The following is a 21,643-nucleotide window of genomic DNA, read 5'->3' on the forward strand; positions in this document are numbered from 1 at the left end:
CATAATCTGAGGACAATTAAATTTTTAAATAGGGTCTTTATGATGGTTGAATTACTATTATAATTAGGACATCATGTCATGAGTTATAATATTTTTGAATTGATTTAGTAGACGGAATGGAATATGAGATTGAATTGTCTATCCAAATATAGGGATATACATAAAAGCATTCATACTATATTTTTATTTAAAATATATAATTTAAAATAACAATTTATTTTATTAAATTTAAATATTTATTTTTTATTATATTATATATCAATTTTTATATTTTTTCTCTTTCTCATACAAAATATAATCCGTTTTCTAATATTAAATTGGAAGAACTACTATTTATAAATATTAAATTTAAAGAATAGATAAAAAAATTATATAAGTATTTTTTAATTATCTATCTAAAATTTAAAATAAAATCTTTAATAAATATCTGACTAATGCTTCCGGTTTCAAAATCGGCTACCCTTTGTTTTTCCATAAATTTATTTTTTTATAAAAAATATTTAAAAAAACTAAATACGCCTTCCAATAAATTAGAAAGTTATGAGCTTACTTTAGATATATTTTAATGTTGGGTAATATGGTAAAATGACCAGTGGAGAATGGGATGAGAGTCGTGCGACACGGGGAGAAAAACCCTTCCTTTTACCTTTTTCTAATTCTTCCTCAACCCGTAAACCTAGCCTCCTTCCTTGTTGGCGGAGATCTCCAGGGGAGAAAACGCCACTCTCCTCTTTCTCCTAGTTTGAAGGTTGACGGCTTGAAGGGTGGATTTAAGGTTTTCGTCGTTTGATTTTGGTAAGATCCTATATCTTACTCTTCTGTTTGTAAAGATTGTATTGAACTCTAGGATGAATTCATGTATTCAAAAAGGGTGTACATTGGCCTGATACGTCAGAAATCTAATGGCGCACAATGTGTTTTGTGAGTAGAATTGTCAAAGAGAGGAAAAATAGTGGAAAGGAGTTGTAATAGCTTGGAAACAACGAGATGCTTATCTTCCACAAGGGAAATCTCATAGGTTGCTTGAGTGTATTGACTTAGGAGGAATCAAGTATACGATCTGTAGAGACTCTTGAAACATATCGACTATGCGATTAATTTCAACTATGATGGTGAGGAGGCAAGTCGTTTCATTTACTATATTTGTATATAATGCATTTTCTTGGTTGCTGGCATTACTTCAGTTGGCCACCAACAAAGCTCCAACAATCAGTGACAGTGCTCCAGGGAGACCTTTGGCCACAATGGAATATTCATAGAATATGTCAAGAGTATTTTGGGAATTAGGAAATTTAGGAGGACAATAATGAAAGAGGAGGCCTTAGTAGGGGAATAGTGAAAAAGGACATTTTTAAGGCAATCACCCAAAATTAAAATAGTGTCCCTTTTTCAATTTTTTTTTAATCATAAGAGCCAAACTGTATAATAGGTTATTGGCTAGTCTGATTCAGCAAAAGAAAATTTCTCAATCTAGTCTAATTAGTAAGGAATAGAATATGTCAAGAGTATTTTGGGAATTAGGAAATTTAGGAGGACAATAATGAAAGAGGAGGCCTTAGTAGGGCAATAGTGAAAAAGGACATTTTTAAGGCAATCACCCAAAATTAAAATAGTGTCCCTTTTTCATTTTTTTTTTTATCAGAAGAGCCAAACTGTATAATAGGTTATTGGCTAGTCTGATTCAGCAAAAGAAAAATTTCTCAATCTAGTCTAATTAGTAAGGAAAAAAAAACTAATTTTATAAAATAATAAATAATCAAGTTCATAAAATGTAAGCTTAAATTAAAATTCAGTCAAAAAATTTATCATTTTATACAATATTCAACAATATAAAAAAGAAAAATGATATGTTCAAGGAAAAAATCTCAATGAAAAGCTCAAGGATAGACATATAAATTCATGGGGCCCACAAAAAGTGAAATGATGGGCCATGAATTTATGTGTCTATCCTTGAGCTTTTCTTTGAGATTTTTTCCTTGAGCATATCATTGCTCTATAAAAAACTAATGATGTTCACAACAAAATCTAAATTTAAATTTATAGAGAACTAATTTATAATATCATCAAATAGTTAACACAATAAAAAAATAAATGCAATCATATGATAAAAAAGTTAAATTTAAGTCTACAGAAAAATAATTCTACAAACTATACTAACCATTCGATCAGTGAGTAAAATTTTAATTTTGTATAAAATATTCATATGGTATAAGTACCAGTTTATAGTTATTTTTTTTTAAAAAAGTACTTAACAAAAATAAGAAAGGGAAGCTTAAATTCTATTGTTGACATGTAGCACAATTTAAACTTTTATATATGCAAAAACATTGAATGATAAGAATGAAACGAATTTATGTATAGGGGTATCGAAAGCCTGAAAATCACAACACACTCGACTACTCTTGTATAAATTACAAAGCTTGAAGAATATTAGAGTTATGCAAACAAAAATATAAATTCAATTCTAACACATAACAGAAGGATATGCACTAGTTGAGCTTATTTTTGCAATGTCTCTAGTGCACTCTGTCCCACCTCCGCTCCCGTTCAACATTTGAAACCCTCATCTGCATCCTTCTGCAGAACTGCTCAGCCTTACCTGCCTCTTGTGCATTGTGTACCTGCTCAAGGCTCCCAGTTCTTGCTTACTTGCTACTCCCTATGCTACTCCCTATTGCGTCCTTCTGAAATTGTCCCTCCCTAGCCCTAACCCTATCCTTGCTGCCACAGCTCACTGCCTCTACTATATGCACTAGTTGAGCTTATTTTTGCAATGTCTCTAGTGCACTCTGTCCCACCTCCGCTCCCGTTCACCATTTGAAACCCTCATCTGCATCCTTCTGCAGAACTGCTCAGCCTTACCTGCCTCTTGTGCATTGTGTACCTGCTCAAGGCTCTCAGTTCTTGCTTACTTGCTACTCCCTATTGCTTCCTTCTGCAATTGTCCCTCCCTAACCCTAACCCTATCCTTGCTGCCACAGCTCACTGCCTCTACTACATGCTGTCTCCAGTGGTTGTCGCTGAGCGTCTGAATGTTTGATCTTTAAAGCATGTGTTGCCCACCCTTTTCTTTTGTCTGTAATGATATTTGTATCTAATGTATGATTGTTTAAATCTAATTCTTAATTTGTGGGCAGATTTTGCTTGATTTGTTCGTAACTTGAAATTATTGAACGAGATTCTATATTTTTGAATTTGCAATTTTCTTTGGCATTGTTTTGTTATACTATTTTGGATTTTAAATTTTATTTATTTTTATCTTTTTGAAGATTTGTTGCCTCTTTTTGGTTATCAGATGCTTTCTCAACCAGTAATTTTGTGCACAACATTTTCTTGCAGGAAATGGAGAGAGATGGAGATAGAAGCTGCCAGAAATGGATTTGAAGGCAGTGCTTGTAGTGATGCTTCTAGCTTAAGGAACTCAAATGATAGATTTTTTGCTACCTTAAATGCCATGAGAAACCAATTTGAATAGTCTTGTGAGCTTGAAATGATTAATTTTCCTGCAGGTGTCTGACATCCAATAGCTAAGTACAGACTATGCCATTATGGGGGTTTTATCTGCCCTGTCGGATTGCAGCTTCTGTAACTCCCTTTGTGCAACCATCGCAAAAATCAATCTGGACAACTAGTGTGAGCTTGGTGTCTACTACCATGGATGCAGTGGACAAAGAGAACAGAGATAGAGAGTTGGGCAGCTTGGTGCCTGTTAGTGTAGAGGAATGGCAGCAATGGGGCACCTCCTCTCCAATTCCTGCCATGGTCGCAGAGGTGATTGAAGACATTAAAGCCCTCACACAAGAGTCTGAAGTTCATGTGAACTTTGGGGGTTCTGGTGGGAAACTTCCGGTGAGCCAGTTGGAATTGTAGGTCTAAAATTGAGGACAAATTTTCTATCTCACTCAAGCTATGAACCAATGATTAGTTTTGGATAATGACCCAATTATTCATTCTCAACTCCAACAATCCTTTCTTACTTTGAGAAGCTCAGAAAAGGATTTGTCTACCTTTGATAGATTTTTCTCTCTTTTCACTCATAATACTGCTTTTGTATAATTTTTTTGTGTATGGTGATATTCTGAACATGAGAGGTCTTAGACAAATTATATGAGATCTTGTAAATTGTGAATGGATATGATCAATCCCTTTTTTAGTTAGTTCTTTCAAATTATGATTAGTGCAATTTGGCTCTATTTAATGGACTATGATCATCATTTTGAGTTACTTGTTGAGTGGATATTTGTAGGGCTCTTTCAAGGATCTGGAGGATAAAAAACTTAAGGAAGTTTATAAATCTCTCTGTGATTCCGAAAAGAAGCTGCAGTACTTTTCTGCAAGGCAAATAGCATGTCGTTTACTAGGAAGTCGACAACATCTATGCCAGAAGGTATTTATAATAGAGGCTGAGACATTTTTTGTTGTTTGGTTGTTCAGGTTCTCTTTTTTGATTCTAACCTCTTAATCCTTTAATCTTTTTGTTGTCTAACCTTTGTGTTACTTTCTTTTAGCTTGGATCATGAAAAAATGGACTCGTGTACTTATGAAAATAAACAATTGCATGGATTAAAATGGGACCAAATAGTAATAGTTGATTATAAAATTTCAGAATTAGTCTGCTCATTCTCATCGTGCTGATGTAAGTATAATTACCCACTAATATGGTTAACATAGGATTATAACAGATGGTATAAAAACTATTGGTTGGGACTGATACCTTGTTAATTCATTTGGAAAATGCTGGGGCAATTCTAACTTTACATGCAACAAAACAGGCAGTTAAAAAATCAGGGCGTGTGCTTAGCTATGTCTAGGCCTCACATTTGCTAATCACTGCCTTTTAGGCCTATAAAAGGGAAACCTAGGGACACAGAGGATGTCCTACATCACCATAGGAAAGCATAGCAAAAATCAAGGACAATTTGAAGGTGAATACTTGTCTCCCCTTTACACTTCCCACACTCACACTAGCCTTCATAGACCACTTAGCTGACCTGAATCCTCTTTAGCTCAATTGGACCTTTGACTGAGCTGCACTCACTTTGGGCAAGCTAACTCTCACTTTGACAGTACTAGAAGACTTAATACTCCTTTAGCACCAAACTTGCATTTAAGCATGCATACATTAAGTACACAGACCTACATTAAGTACACAGACCCTATATTTAAGTGACATTTAATAACATTAGATTGGTGCCATCTATGCCAAGGTGCTGACCATGGAGGCATGAAGGAAAGAATTATAGTATCAACATCAAAAGATGTTGGTCTAACCAATGAGGGGATCTCGATGCTTCAGTAGAATAGCTGGGACAAGGAGGCACAACATTCTCCTTGTTGCTAAGGAAGCAGTTATTTGCATTTGACATATTGGCATCTAGGCTGATCTTAGAGCAGATTTTCATGGATAAAGATACACGGGAGGGTATGAATTAGTAGCTACAGGTAATGTCAAGGATGTAGCAATTATGCTCCTTCAATTTTATAAAGTTCAGAGAAGGAAAAAGAGAACTTTATGAAGTAACTAATATGGTAGGAGAGAGACAAGATAGGGTAGAGCTGGGAAGTGGAGACAGATCTTACGGAAGAAGCTTTGAGAGAAGTAGCAGTGAAGAAGAGTAAATTTTTTAAAAAAAGCTGAGCAAAGGAAGGTAATATAGAGGTGGTCTACGGTCCAACTAGTTATGTTACAATTGTTGGGGCAACAATGCTCTAAAGTATTCAGGTTCAACTAGATTGTTTTGATACATTTGAAAAAAAGGTTAAGTTAGCATGGTATTGATGTGTGTATCATATGTGTAAGGTCTTGTTAGAGTGCATATGGAGCTTGCAGAGCTTGTGAGTTGTGGCTTGACGTGGTTGAGTTGCTGTGATGGTTGACTTGAGCAGTCAAGTTCAATAGTTTTTGCTTGATGATTCAAACGTTTGTAATGAGGTGGACTTGAATGTAATGAAGTGGGCTTGAAAGTGATTGTAGAAGGATGACTTAGAGCATCCAACAAACTAATAATTCTAGGTGAGGTGGATTCTAGGAGAAGGAGCATGGAGTGATTGTTGGTTTGATGCCTTGACGACCTATAATGAGGTGTAATTGGAGGTGATTAGTGAAGCATAAGGATGATTAGAGCATTTGAGGGACCTGAAATTTATTTCAAGGTGAACTTTAGGGCAGCCTGATAGGAGGTGGATTTCATAGGTGGTAATTAATGATGACACGTGGAGTAAGCTTAAAAGGTTGGGTGCAATTGATGGATTGAGGGCCCAGCGTGAGGTGAACTTTAGAGTACCCTCGATCATGTAGTTTTGTGAAGGCTTACAAGGGTGTAAGTCAAGTGAAGTTGCCATCTCCAAGCAGATCCAATCAATTAGAGATAAGCCTCACTTGTTTAGAAATGAGCCTCAATCGATTGGAGTGTTTAGTTGACTCATGAGTTAACTGAATGCAGGGGTTTAGATGTTTATGTTTTTGTTTGGGTTCCAGTTCAGGAATTTGATCCAGTTGATTGGAACTCTAGAAGTGGATCCAGTCAACAAGAACTAGATCCAATTGAGTGGTTTCGGTCGACTAGAAGTTTGAGCAATCAATTTGATGGGATTTTTACTAGAATACCTAACTCACCGTTGGCTATAGAATAGCTACTTTTGCCCGATCAATTGATTGGAGGCAATCAATTGACTACAGGCTGATCCAGTTAGTTAGAGGTGGACAAAATAGAGTCGTTGGGTTGGTTCTATATAAGTTTTTTGAGAGATTTGAGTTGGTATGGTTCCATAGGCTAGATCTTGTAACTTCTTACAAGTGGAGACATTGTTTAAAGGTCTCCAACTCCTCGGACAAGTTTAAAGGTATGAAATGAAATGCTTGGCAATTTTTTTCTTAGTTTGCATATCATCGTTTATATTTGAGAGGAGAAGAGATCAATTATAAAGATTTTGGTCCCGAAATAGATTGCTAGAGGTTTGTTCCATTACCTCTTGTGAAAGGATGATTATTATTAGAATCTTTACAGGAATTTTAAGGGGATGACTCATTGGATGAGTCATAAGTCATGGAGTAGGAATGGGTCTTTGAACCATGTTAAACCAATTTTGTAGCATTGTTCTTGTTGATCTTATTTACATTTCTTTGCCTTTATACTTGATATGAACAATAGAACACTCACAAGCACCCCATGCAACTAGTAATGTTTAATTGTCCTTATCTTGAAAGAGATTTTTATTTATAGGTTTTGGCTATTGTGCTCTTCCCTCTAGCCAGTTTTGATTCATATCTGAATTGTCATTATCGTCCTTAACAAGAATGCACAAGACAAATATTGAGGTCAAAAACCCATTTAATTTAGTAGTAGCTTGAGAGGAGTAGATTCTAGAGAATTTTAAAATTCTCGTTATGCATGCTTATGATGAGAGTAAAATGATTACTGAGGTTAAAATCCCATTTAGTCTAGCAATTTAAGAGGAGTAGATTCCAAAGAATTTTAAAATTCTTATTATGTATGCTTATGATGAGAGTAGAAATCCCATGGCACATGTAATAGTTCCAAGGTATGAACGTCTTTGTAAGGAATCATAATTGTGTTGATGTCCCAATATTTGTTTCCAAAGTTGTTTGCTCAGGAACATTGAGAAGTTTGAAGAACTTACATAAGGAATCTTTTTAATATCTACACTTGTAACAACACTATTATAAATGATATTTGTTATATTAATATTATGGCTAGATATATATTCTTTTCTTCTTAAGATGCCATATAGGGACATTATCATGTGTTTATTTTCTAAACCAATAAAAATCATATGCAAATCTTGTTTCTTTTTGCTATATTTTTTTATTATTCATATTAAATAAATAAGATCTTCTAGATATGCAATCAATTTTTATAGAAATATTGTCTGATCTCTTATTCTCCTCTCAATAACTCTCTCACAATTAGTAACATTCATCAATTTAGTTGTATTGTAAATAGGTACTAAAATATTTTTTCTTATCTTTTAGATATCTTATTAATTCTTAAAATTTTATTGGATTAATTAGTCAAATAAATTATTCCTTGATCTCTTAAACTCTTGCCACTTAGTTGGACTTTATTATTATCATTCAGTTTGCTTATCTTCATTTTCATTAAAACTTATTTATCCTAATTTCTAAGTTATTTGTTATTATTAGCTTGCTTCATGATTTCTTGTAGTTTTTTTTTGTGACTAAACTGCTAATTTTGCTAGCTGATGAATTTCCTTGTGGAAAAGGTTGTGATATCTGTTCACCATTTCTGCTGGTTTGGCTGATAATGCATTCATGCTTATTTTTTCATTCTTTGAAAATCTTAATTTTTCAGTGTTGGCTAGCTGTGGAAGATTGCATGTGCTCTAAGCTTATTAAATGCTCATTATGGCAGGGCATTAAATTTTGGATCTATATGCATCCAAAGGTCTTTACTTCAATATTAAATTCATTGCTTTCCTTCTATTGTGCTATTTTCATTCTCTTGAGATTTTGTCATTAAGTCTCATCCGTACAGGATTTCTTGCGCCAAAATAATACTGGAAAATTGTTATGGCAAATGTTTGGAATTCATTCGGCAGCTTTGTGTCTTTTTGGTATCCATGAACATGAAGACATCATGTGGAATGCTTTTAGAGATTCAGGTTAGATTTTCAGTTTGTCCTATGAAAAATAATTGGCTAAAAAATTATATTATCTCAAGAACAACACAATTGCTAACTATTTTTTCTTGTTGAATTATTTTTGCATGGTTGTTTCAAAAACAAATTGATGGATATTGGTGCCCTTGGAGGTCCACAAGCTTTCCGTATTGATAATTTTGTTTTGAAGATTTTATCTATTTGCTTTTGACATCATTCTAATTTATGATCATGTTTAGCATCACCTACTATGGTCTTGCTTTCATTTATGATTTTCCAGTGTTCTAAATGGCGGTTGAGGCGGCCGCCTAGGCAGTGCCAAGGCGGGAGGCGAACCTCAATCGCACTACTTTGTCTTTAGGCGACGGTAAAGCGTTTTCGATTCAAACTTGGGTGGCAAGTCCGGATGTGTCGCGGGTTCCCATGCGTTCGGGTACACTCCAGACTCATCTTTGGGCCCAGGCGACAGGTTTGGACTCATTGTCGGGCCCAGGCGACGGGTTCAGACTTGTTGTCGGCCAGGCGACGTGTTGGATCCAACGATGCATCCAACGCAGAAACACCGAAGCTGATCGCGGAATAGAATTGTTTTTTTTTTTAACTTAGGATTTAATCAAACTTTAGATTAATAATTTTAATCATGATTGAGATAATTTAAATAAGCTTAATTAAAACTCAATAAAATTATCCTATTAATTTAATATATATATATTTTAAAAATTATTATTATTATTATTTTAAAAAATATTTAGATTAATTTTTTTATTTTTAGTTAATATATTTTATAGCATCTATTTTTTAATTTTTGATCTTTTATTTAATTTTTTTATCCTTTAGTTAATATATTATTTAATTATGTATAAAAATAGTAAAAAAAATTCAACTGCCTAGGCGGCCGAGGTAGTAGGCGGTCACTTACCACACCGCTACCGCCATCGCCTATCGCCATTTACAACACTATAATTCTCAAAATATAAGTAAAATGACTACATAGCCATCTACAATGTCCTTATGCTTATGCAAGCACATACTATAGCATAGTCTAAACTATAATATGCTTAAATATTAATTACATTGATAGAAGAATACAACAATGTGCACAAGAAAATATTGAAAGTTACGTGCTAGATAATCTATTAAAATTGTAAACTTAAAATAAAATTTTAAACCAAAATTTTATAACAAGCATATATAATACTTTTTGTTGTCTATAACATATAGCATGTTAATCAACCAAGTGATCCATATAGAAGAAAATTATATGATTATCACATAATATATAAACAAAATTATATAAAGATTAAAGTGTTTATCACAACAAAATTATTTAAACAAAATCATGCACGAAGTGATTGGGTTTCACTTTGGGTTTTGATGTTTATTAAAAAGGTTTAAGTTAGGCCTTATATTTGTATTTGATATGTGTGTTAAAGTTGTGCAGTAACTTGGACACCAATGGAGATCAAGGAGCTTGTGATTTGACATGAGTTCGAGTGTAGACGAGAACACATTCAGTGGGATTGCAGCTTGGATGGTGTTCGGAGAATTTTACATGAGGCATTCGTGGGACTACAAGATAAGCAGTGAGATGGTGTTGGAGCAGTTTGTGGAGCATTGGTGTGACTAAGTTGGCTGGCTTAGCGACTCAAGGTCCGATGTAGATTTGAGAAGTATGATGTGACTGTGGGATGAGGAGTATGATGGCACAACATTGATAGTAGTTGGAAGAAGACGAATTGTATAGGGGAAGAGTAAAAGATGACACGCGGAGGGAGAGCTATGGGCTCAATGCATTCTAAGGACTTGGGGACCCAACGAGAAATGACCTTGGTGGCCAAGTTAAGTTGTGCAAGGCAAGTTATTGTGTGAGTTGTGAAAGTTGAGAGGATTATATTCTTGGTAGAGCATTTTCTTCAACTTAGGTGAAAACTTGAATATTAGGATAATAGTACTTGAGGTTCCAATCGATTGGTATTGTTCGTAAATGAGTCGTTTGGGCAGTCGATTGATGGTAAATTCTAGTCAATTGATGCTACAAAAAAGAAAGCCAATACTAGCTGTTCAACATGTTGGCATTGCAATGATTGGATGACCTAAGGACTATAGTGGATCAGTCGACTTATGATGGATTCTGGATAACTCACGTAGCCATTAGCATACTGCAAGAGAAAGCGATTGGGAAAATAGTTGACTCAACTAATAGTGGATTTAGTCGACTTATTGACAATAGATGACCAAAATAATAGGTGAAGTTGGAAGAGTTTGGAGGCTATAAAAAGAAGACCAAGGGGACATTTTAAGGTTGGCAAAATATTGATTGTAATCATTTGAGCTTTATTCTCTTGTAATCCTTGTAGCTTCCCTCTAGTTCTCATTGTAAACATCATGTTGTAAGAGAGGTTTCTCCACCGAGGATATTTGTGGAAGAGCAAAATAAGCTTTCGGGGGCGATTCACCAATGAGTTATAGGACATGGAGTAGGAATGAAGGTTCCAAACTACGTTACATCGCCTTGTTAGCGTTGTGGTATGCATTGACTTGTCTTATATTTTTTTTATTTCCACTGTTTGTTTTGTTTGTGTGACCTTGGTAAAACATTAGCAAGAGTAGTGTAAGTTTGATTTGCAGTGCAATTGCTATTCACTCCATCTAATTATCTGGCCATCCAGTCACACTAGTCCTAATGTTAATTGCTTATAACTACAAGTGTAATCGATATTGTTGAATGTAGATTGCATATACTTAAAGGTATTGGAAGTACAGATTCACTATAATATAATTTATTGACAAAATATAGCATTATACACTTGTCTTCGCACTATGTTTTTTCTGAGGCTAGCTTAATTAAATCATCATTTATTTGACTTTGCCCCTCACGTTTCCTTTATTTTTCAGTATATGATGTCTGGAGACTAAGTTGATCAAACCATCTTTTGTTTGATTATTTCATTTATTTAATTTGATTTGGACTCATCTATAAACTCAACAACAGACCTACTTGCGCCCCTGGGGCAATGGTGCATTGTCAGGTGCCTTCAGTTCCTAGGCACGAGTCCCAGCTTCAGCAAATTAACGGATTAATTTTCTTTAATGGGCGGTTGACCTAAAAATGCTAGGTTGATGGCCGTCCGTTGCTAGCGTTTCCCGATTTACCCTCGTTGGTGCCAACTAACAACAGACCTACCTGCAATATGGCCAGCTCAGATTACATATTAGACCACCTAATCTGTATATTCATCACATATAGTGTATTACCTCATGTAGAACATGCAATTTTCTTATATTTGCTTATTCGGCTTCTTATAATAATTTTTAAAAATGTGTATATAACTGTTCTCAGCGCCAGCTAGTTGACCTATTTTTATGGATACTCAGTCCATTTGACAAACAGAAAGTCTTTGAAGATATCAACTATTTCTTTCATTTGACTTATAATTATTTTCTCGCACCAATTTTGTGACCAATTCTTGTCTACTTTAATCATGTGAATTTGTTCTCGGTTGGATTTTTTTCATTCCAGGGAAGAATAAGACCTGGTTCTTGTATCCTAATCGCAATGAATCCCCAAGCTCAGTTAAGGATGTCTTCTCTGATGATCAATTCACCAATCTACACGATGGAAAAATGGTATTCATTTGTTTTTCTTCTTTTAGATTCTTGCCATTTATTCTTTATATAGTTTATGGTTAAAATCTATATTGTTTGCAAGTGTTTTCAAATTTATCTTTAAAATTTTTAAATCTATCCTGTCTTTTAAGGTGCATTAAATTGTAATTTCTTTGAACTTTACACACATGCACTGTTTTGCCATATGAGCAAAGCGCATGTGGATGCCAAGATGGAGCCATAACCTTTCAATCATCTTTTTCTTCTTCCTCTCTCCATGCTAGCATTCACATTGAGATTCACGTGTGAATGTGTGAACTTTGCTAACATGGCAAAATGCCATGGACATCATATTTTTAACATAGGATGTATGGAATAATAACAGAGTAGATTTTAACACTTTAAAAACAATAGAATATATTTGGAACTTGGATAAATTTGAAAAAACTTGTAAGTGTGTCAATAAATTTATGTATTTACTCTATATATTAATAGAGACTTTCCTATTTTTATACTGTGCAGCAGAATCTGTGTAGAAATTTATCAAGAATTTCAATGATTGTTTGCAATTTTCAGAAACTTAACATTTCAAGTTAACTATAAGTAAAACTGAATACATGAAATGTGTTGCATTAATAAGGGAAAAAGGATCAAGGGAAGGAAATATATATGAGGGATAAACATAAAATTCCATTGAATGAGTGTATTGGATATATTTTCCTGAGGAAGGAAATAAAGATAGAACAAGTGGTTGAAATGAAGAGAAACGTGCTTAAGGGATCGCGAGTTGCTTCTTAAGCTAAATGTAACACTTTTGTAAGATTTTGGTATAAATTGTCATATTTTATAGTATGCTAAGATGAATGTACTAAATTAATAGGAAAAAAGAAGTAATAAAAGATTCTACTATTTGAGTCACTCGGTAACATGGTGGGATGTTCTCGAAGTTGATCAATGTATTTTATTGTTAGACACATTGAATCAATTAATTGCATTTATGTAATAAAAGATAGTTTAATTTATCTGAATATAAATATTAAATCAGATAGTTTGTGTAGAATTTGATGGAGGAATATGGTCCATACAGCCAAACCCTAAATAATTTGGACATGGGTTGATGATTTTGCTAGTGTGATATGATGTTCTGTTATCTTCTTCATTCTATCAATGTCATCATACTATTGCAAATTTGATATAATTTCTATGTAAATTCACTTGTCCTATACAAAGTCATTTAAACTAATTTTTGATATAAGTTCTCTAGTCACAGTTTGCGTTGAATTCTCTTGTGTAGTCGTAAAATTCTTTACAGAACCAAGTTATTTGAATTAATTTTAACTATCAGGATGTTTTTGAAAAGCCATTAAATTTTGTTCTGATTGATGGTACGTGGAGCAATTCAGCGGCAATGTACAGACGCTTAAAGGTACTTCTGATCCATCTTTTCTGTTTTCTGTAAATGATTGATGGGTTAATCATATGCATATAATACATGTGTATGTATAATTAGAATTGTAGAATTATCTGTTATATCCATCGTTTTTGTATGGTTAGTAGTAATGGGTGGCTGATGTGGCAAGCGATCGCGTTAAGAAAATTAACACAATTGTTCTGAAAATATGTGAGACAAATCAAACTAATGAAACTTAAAAACCTAATTGAAATATGGATGATGGATTATGAGCCTTTCATGTGATAAACCTGTCATTAATCTCAGTGAGCTGTTTTTTTTTTTTTGCACAAGACATTAGAAGTTACTATTTGGCCAGCATTGTTAGTTTTGATCTCCTTGCAAATAATGGTCAGTGTGGAGGACTATGACCATAGCTATTTTATCTTCTGAAACATATTTTACTTTAGAATTTAACCTAATGTTTCTTTAATTTGATGATATTTTCCTGGAAGGTTTGTGTTAGCTATATATTTTGGCTGATTGTTTGGTCTTTTGTATTTTTAGGACTCAATGCAATACAATGGATGTTTCTACTTGATTAATGAAGCATGCTTAGCAATGTGAAATTATCAAAGAAAATTTTAGAATATTTTTCAGAGTGATTCTTTGGTATTTTTGTTCATTAGACTCATTATTAACTAGGTAATGCATTGTGTATCCTACCACTAAGGTTGGATAACTGCAATAGGCATCTACGAGTCTCTTCCAATGAACATTCTCCTTCGAAGTTTTAGATCACTAATTGTAGTCCTTTGTAGGAGAGATGGATATCGACACGGGGAGATGAACACCTGCCTTGTATTTCTCTGTCAAACCTTGGTGCTTCTGTCATGCATAAGCTACGGTAATGATCACAGCTGTACTCTGGTCTTAGCTTGCAAACCTATCTCTTTGCATAAATCATAGCTGGAATTGGTTTAACAGCCCCCAACCGGCATGGGATAGAACCTGTACTGCTGCTGCTGCTGCAGGGATTCTGGATGAATTGCACCTTCTTCCCAGCTTTAGTATGTATGAATTGGATAAACAGGCGGGGGCAACAGGGGACGCATTAGATGTGTTGCTGGATGCTCTTGTGAATCGCCGCTTGCGCTTGGGTAGGTCCATCAAAAGAAAGGCGAGGCACAACAACTGCATATAAACAATAGGCTTGACAGTGAATTTGATATCCCACTTAGGTCCAAATGAGCTGTTTGTTTGTGCCTTCCTACTCACTTTCGAACTCATTTTTCTAAATTGCCTCCAAATCCATAACTCAGAAGATATATTTGATGTTAGAGGAGTAGTCCATCTATGAGACACCACAGTTTTGCTACACCGATGCTGTCGCCTAACATAACCAGAGATTCTTCGCTGCCAGACTTTGTAAGTGTTAGCTTTCAGCTTCATGGAAAACTATCCCTTTTTGCTCAGTTTAGTAACATGCGGATGGTTTGGCATGGCTTGGCTTAATGATTATGATTATTAATATTATTATTTAAATAAGGATTCTGAACTCTATCAAGAACTGTTGATACAGCATAACTAAATTGTATTCTTTTAATAGTCGATATGTGAAGATATATATTTTTTAAATATCAATGTTTTTTGACTATCCAAGTTGATGATGATCCTTGAATGTCCATGATGCATAGTTTAAGGTACTAGTATTTGTATTATTTTGTCATGTAGAAGATTTTTGTGCATTGATAAGGTTGCGTATAATACATGGAATATGGTCCAATCCTTTTTGCTGGAGGTTTTTTTAATGATATGATCAACTCAATTAGTCCTACACTATTATTACCATGGTGTTCGCTCTTTAGAAATATGTTTCTTTTTTTTTTAAAAAAAATATTTATCATGTTGAAAATTCGTATGTTTTCATTTATTAAGAAAGTCTTTAAAGCATGGAGGACCGTATGCTAAGTAAATAGTGTATGCCTTGTAGAAAAGATATGTATGAGGTTACATATTGAACTAGAGTTTGTGCATGAAGTTAGAAAATTTGATGTCTTCATGTTTGGAGATTGAATTTGCTATTAGCAAGGTGATAAGATGATGCATTCCTTCTAGAGGCCAGATCCTCTTGTCCAAAGTCTTCTGGTCAGAGAAGGCCTTACATATTTATTGGTGGGATGAATTGGACCTCACCTATTTAACAGGTGGGGAATAGTCCACCTATCTGATGAACATGCAAGGGTCCAGGATTGATCCAGGGATCCTGGACCAGAGGATCCTTGGCCTTTTTTCCATAGTTATCAAAAGCGCTAGCTTCGCTCGCTTAAGCGCAAAGTGAAGCGAGGCGCAACCCTTGCGCTTCCGAGAACGTGGAAGCGCAGCAGGTTGAAGAAGCGCGCGCGTTGTTGCGCTTCGCGCAGAAACGAGCGAAGCGCAGCTCTTCTGCACGACCCTAAGATTCCTTTTTTGTTTTACATTTTATTTAAAGCCCTAATTAATCTCTTTAAACCTGTCTCTTCGTCTCCCGCGGCTGTTCGTTGCGTCCGCCGCTGCTGCAACTAGACGGATTTGCTGTGCTTGCTTCGCTGCTGCTTCTTCACGCGTCGCGTGCAGGTAAGTTTTCAATTTCTGTTACTTAAATTCAGTTTGAAGCATCCTGGCCATTCTGCGATCGCCTCCGGCGGTGTCGCGGGATGCCTTCGGCGGCGTCGGAGGCGTCGCGGGAGGGCCTCGACGCCTCCAGCGACGTCGCGAGAGGGACCCGACGCCTCCAGCGGCGTCGCGGGAGTTCTCCGACACCGGAGGCTTCCTACGACGCCGCCGGAGGCTTCCCGCGACGCCTCCGGTGACGTCGGTAGCCTCTGGCGACGGCTCTGGCAGCGTCGCGGGCATCGCGATGGCATCGCGGTCGGACTCGCGTGAAACAGTGGAGGAGAAAAAGTTTGATTTTATTAAATCAAATTTAAATATATAAACGAAATAAAAAATATAAAAAAATTGATAAAGTTTATCAATTCATATAAATTTAATTTAAAGATATAAAAAATAAATTAAAATTTTAAAAAATTTAATAAATTGCATTAATTTATATAAATCAGATTTAAATATATAAAAATTATTTAAAATAAACAAAAATCTAATAAATATTATTAATTCTAATTTCTAAATCAGATTTAATTATTTAAATTTTAATTAAATGTATCAAAAATATTTTAAAAATCTAATAATCTTATTAATTTTAAACTAGATTTAATTATTTAAAATTTAACCTTAATATTTTTAAAAAAAATCTAATAAACTTTATTAATTATAAATCAGATTTAATTATTTAAACATATAAAAAAATATATTTAAAATAAAAAAATCTAATAAATTCAATTAATACATATAAATCAGATTTAAATATATAAAATATATATAAAAAATAAAAATCTAATAAATATTATTAGCACATATACATCAGATTTAATCATTTAAAATTTAAATATATAAAAAATATATGTAAAATAAAAAATCTAATAAATTTTATTAAGACATATAAATCAGATTTAAATATATAAAAATATATATATTTAAATTTTAAAATTGTAATTAATTCGTATAAATCAGATTTATATTTTGATATTTTTTTACTATTTTATATTGTTTTACTTATTGATTGTTTATTACTAATTGCAGTGCTCTTGGCTCTTGATTCTTGAGTTAACCATGTCAAATATAACAATTTCATTCACTCGAAAAGATATTGCTTGGAATTATGCAACATGTTCAGATCCTAAAAATCCAAATGTTGTCAGTTGTATTTTTTGTGGTAAAATAACAAACGGTGGAATTTATCGACACAAGCTACATTTAGTTGGGGGCAATAGAAATGTGAAAGCTTGCCCGAAATGTCCTGAGCATGTTAAAGAAGAAAATAGAGAGTTTATGCAAAACAAGAATAATTTGAAGAATCAAATGGATGAAATTCCTCATTCTGATAATGTTGATAATTTGGAAGATTTGGAAGAAGATGATCATCAAACTAAAGTGAAAGGGAAACGACCAATATCAGATTCAAGCAACCATCCTACGACCCAAGGTAAAAAGTGTAAACAAACCGGGCCTATTAATCTTTATTTTATGAAAGATGTCGATGAAATTGTCAAACAAAGACGTGCAAAAAGCAAAGGACAATTTGATGAAAATAAAAAGAAGTTAAGAGATATTGCAGTTGAGAAATTTGCAAGATGGATGTATGATGCTGGGATTCCCTTCAGTGCTGTTAAATATGATTCTTTTGAGCCTTGTATTGAAGCTATTGGACAATTTGGATCTGGGATGAAACCTCCATCATATCATGAAGTGAGGGTTAAGTATTTGAAGAAGGAGTTGGCAAATACGAACTCACTTCTCAAATCCCATGAAGAAGATCATGCTAAGTTTGGGTGCACAATCATGGCAGATGGATGGACAGATAAAAAGGGTAGGACTCTTATAAATTTTTTGGTGAATGGTCCCAAAGGAAGTGTATTTGTCGAATCAGTTGATGCTTCAGGCTATTCTCACACAGCGGACAAAATGTTTAAGTTGCTTCCTAAATTTGTGTATCGCATTGGAGAAAAAAATGTGGTTCAAATTGTAACAGATAATGCAAGCTGCAATGTCAGTGCAGGTAATATTTTAAATTTTTGTTAAATATTAGTCTGTTATTTCCAAGTTCTAATTAATAATTGAATTATATTTTTAATTTTTTTGATTAAATATTTTTTTTTAGGTCGTCTTTTGGAAAACCGATTTCCACACTTATACTGGACTCCCTGTGCAGCTCATTGTTTAGATTTGTTGCTTGAGGATATATTCAAAATTCCTCATCTCAGAAAATTGCATGAACGAGCATTGATAGTGAATGATTATATTTACAACAGACCACAAGTATTGAGCATGATGAGAGAGTTTACTGGACAGAGAGACATGGTAAAAACCGCAAAGACACGTTTCACAACCGCTTTTTTTACTTTAAAGCGGTTTCATGTACAACAAGCAAATCTGAGAAAAATGTTTACATCTGAAAAGTGGGCAAATAGTCGATTTTCCAAAGAGGTCGCAGGAAAACGTGTAGCAGAAGTGATATTGATGCCTTCTTTTTGGAAAAATATGGTTTTTGCATTAAAAGTTGGTGGTCCATTGGTAAAAGTATTACGGCTGGTAGACGGTGAAAAACGATCTCCTATGGGTTATATTTATGAGGCAATGAACAGGGCCAAAGAAGCTATTGTTGCATCATTTAACAATAATGAAGAGAAATATCGTAGCATTTTTGAATTCATTGACAAAAGATGGAACATTCAACTGCATCGACCTTTGCACGCAGCCGGATATTTCTTGAATCCAGAGTGTTTTTACTCAAACCCTGATATAGAAAATGATACAGAAGTGATGGAGGGTTTGTACAAGTGCATATCTAGATTGGTGAGAGGTGAGGATTTACAAGATAAGATCACGAATCAATTGGAAAAATACAAGAAAGCAGAAGGACTTTTTGGTTTGCCAATGGCTATCCTACAAAGAACTTTAAAATCTCCAGGTAAATTTATAAATAATATATCGTGCAATAATCAATATCAATATTGGATGGTAATAAAGTTAATCTTATAATTTATATGTTTTTGTTTTTCAAGCTGATTGGTGGTCTTCTTATGGTGCATCAACGCTTGAATTAAAAACATTTGCAATGAAAATTTTAAACTTCACGTGCTCTTCTTCAGGATGTGAACGTAATTGGAGTGTTTTTGAACATGTAAGTTGAATTTTTTTTAATACATATTAAAATTTATATTATGAACTTAACCTTTTATTTTTTAATTTTTTTGTAGATACATTCTAAGAAAAGAAATAGGTTGTCTCAACAACGATTGAATGATTTGGTATATATCAAGTACAATAAAGTTTTGAGGAGAAGATATGACATGCGAGATAAGATTGATCCTATTACTTTGTCAGAGATAGATGATAGTAATGAATGGTTGTTGGGAAAATTGGATGACAGTGATAAAGATGATGATAATGATTTTGTCTTTGAAGGTGAAGATTTGCGTTGGAGTGATGTAGCACAAGCATCTGGGGTTGGTGAAAGTGCATATGACTTTCGATCTCGAAATGCGTCTTCTTCAAAAGGGACATCATCATCTGCATTAGCAAAAAGAAAGCAATCTTCAGCTTAAACTAGTCTTGTAAATGAAGAAGAAACTAATCTTGATAATGAAACTGAAGAAGAAGATACTGATAGATACAAATCAAGCGATGGAGCTGATGACATAGATTTGGACAATGAAGATGAAGAAGATGATTATTTTGATATTTGATATTTCATGTATCATATTTTCAAAGACTTTTAATTTTCAGTAATCTGCAACTTCATCCAAGAATATTTTGTTTATGGTTATTTCGATTTTCAAAGACATTTTGAAAGTTTTTTTAATAGATATAATAACCCTTTTGTTTATTATGTTCTTTTCCGTAAAGCCTGCGCTTCGCCTTGCGCTTTGCGCTTTAAGCCCCAAGATCCTTGAGCACTTTTTTGCGCTTTGCGCTTTTGACAACTATGCTTTCTTCTAATGAGTAAACAACAAATTTGTTTATTAACCAAGTGGTGATTCACTTTTATGTGCTATTGTGAACAATGATGCTTGTCATTCTCACACAAACAAAACAAAATAAAATAAAAAAATAATACTTTTGATGTTTTAACAAATCTTGCAACTTTCAATTTCAACAAATTCAACCACTTCAAATAATTCAACACATTAGGTAACTTTTTAAATAATTTTAATTAATAAACATACTAATATATGACTTATTTTATTGTTATAATAATATTTTAAACCAAATAGTTAATATATTGATATTTTTATTATTTAAAAAAATCATAAAAATCTTACTAATGTCCCTAATAATGTGTTACATTTGTGATGAATTTATAGAAAGTTTTCTTCTAAATGAGATACGTAATTAAATGATATTAGATTTTTAATCGTCCGTCATGAGTACTTCTCGATTGGATCGGACAGTTAACTAAATTTATTTATTTATTTATTTTTTAACTTCAATCTCTTGACATATTGAGTTTACCCACCTATGCAATATAATATGATTTCAATCAAATTTCATTAATATTCTATTCATTTTGGTCCTTTTTTTATTATAGCGGACATTTATTTGTATATTATCTATGAAATATCAATTTATTTCTCTCAATTGTTTATTTACACTTGTGTACAGACCTTTTTGTTAGAATGATGACGTCATTATTTATTTCTCTATTTGTATTGATGATTATTTTAATAAATTTTAATGTAATTTTTAATGGATATAAAATGTCGTATATGATCTCTTTCATATAAAGAGTTGTTGTGTTAGGATAAATTGTCCTTTGTATTTTACTTATCTGTATATAGTCAAGGGGCGACAATAATGGACCGCTTAAGATTATTATATTATTTTTTATACCAATATAATGTATCTAGTAGAACGAGTTGAATGATTGATCCTCTAATAGAGTCAAAAAGAAGAACATTTATCAAGCAAAGGAAGTACGTGAGAAAGCTAGATAATCAACTTAAGTAGCCGTTGCCTTGGCGAAGAATCAATTCTTATCCAGTTGAGTTGACTCAGAGGTATGTTGGCTGATTGAAGGTTGAGATTATAACGAAAATGGTCAACTATAAAGTGGTTTGTTCGACTGTTAGCTTGTTGCAGAATAGAAAAGTGAAGGTTGAAGACAACTTGAAGGCTATATAAGGACTAAGGAGGACCTTGAGGGCTAGCAAACTTGAGCTTAATTTTTAAATTCCTTGAGCTCTCTTGTGTTGGTGCAATCATTCTCTAATTTGGTTATGTAAGACTCAAATATTTTATTGTTTCAGCAATGTGATTAATTGAGTGTTTAAGTTAGATTGATATGTTGACTAGAGAACGAAGTCGGCTAAACACTTGACGTATGAGAAGTTGAACAAGTGTTGGGAT

The 21,643-nt window shown here is 33.7% G+C and overlaps 2 protein-coding genes across 4 annotated transcripts; both read left to right on the forward strand.

Moving 5' to 3' along the window:
• The first annotated feature begins 584 nt into the window (after positions 1–584).
• Positions 585–15,270, forward strand: LOC122014910. 3 transcript variants are annotated; one of them, XM_042571422.1, is made up of 10 exons: positions 585–795; positions 3,340–3,417; positions 3,510–3,849; positions 4,247–4,387; positions 8,334–8,426; positions 8,517–8,643; positions 12,161–12,267; positions 13,592–13,672; positions 14,458–14,543; positions 14,624–15,270. In XM_042571422.1, exons 3-10 carry the CDS (start codon positions 3,541–3,543, stop codon positions 14,838–14,840), a joined length of 1,161 nt encoding a protein of 386 aa, XP_042427356.1. In that variant the 5' UTR covers positions 585–795; positions 3,340–3,417; positions 3,510–3,540; the 3' UTR covers positions 14,841–15,270. The 3 variants fall into 3 exon arrangements, with proteins under 3 accessions (XP_042427356.1, XP_042427357.1, XP_042427358.1); XM_042571423.1 differs by having other exon boundaries at positions 3,340–3,395; XM_042571424.1 differs by having other exon boundaries at positions 3,340–3,386.
• Positions 15,271–18,592: 3,322 nt separating this feature from the next.
• Positions 18,593–19,842, forward strand: LOC122013799. Its single transcript, XM_042570025.1, has 3 exons — positions 18,593–19,205; positions 19,300–19,418; positions 19,558–19,842. The coding sequence occupies exons 1-3, from the start codon at positions 18,593–18,595 to the stop codon at positions 19,840–19,842; spliced, it is 1,017 nt and encodes a 338-aa protein (XP_042425959.1).
• The last annotated feature ends 1,801 nt before the right edge of the window (positions 19,843–21,643 follow it).

Source organism: Zingiber officinale, chromosome 8B (genome assembly GCF_018446385.1).
Source record: "Zingiber officinale cultivar Zhangliang chromosome 8B, Zo_v1.1, whole genome shotgun sequence".
In the NCBI taxonomy this organism is placed as follows: domain Eukaryota; kingdom Viridiplantae; phylum Streptophyta; class Magnoliopsida; order Zingiberales; family Zingiberaceae; genus Zingiber; species Zingiber officinale.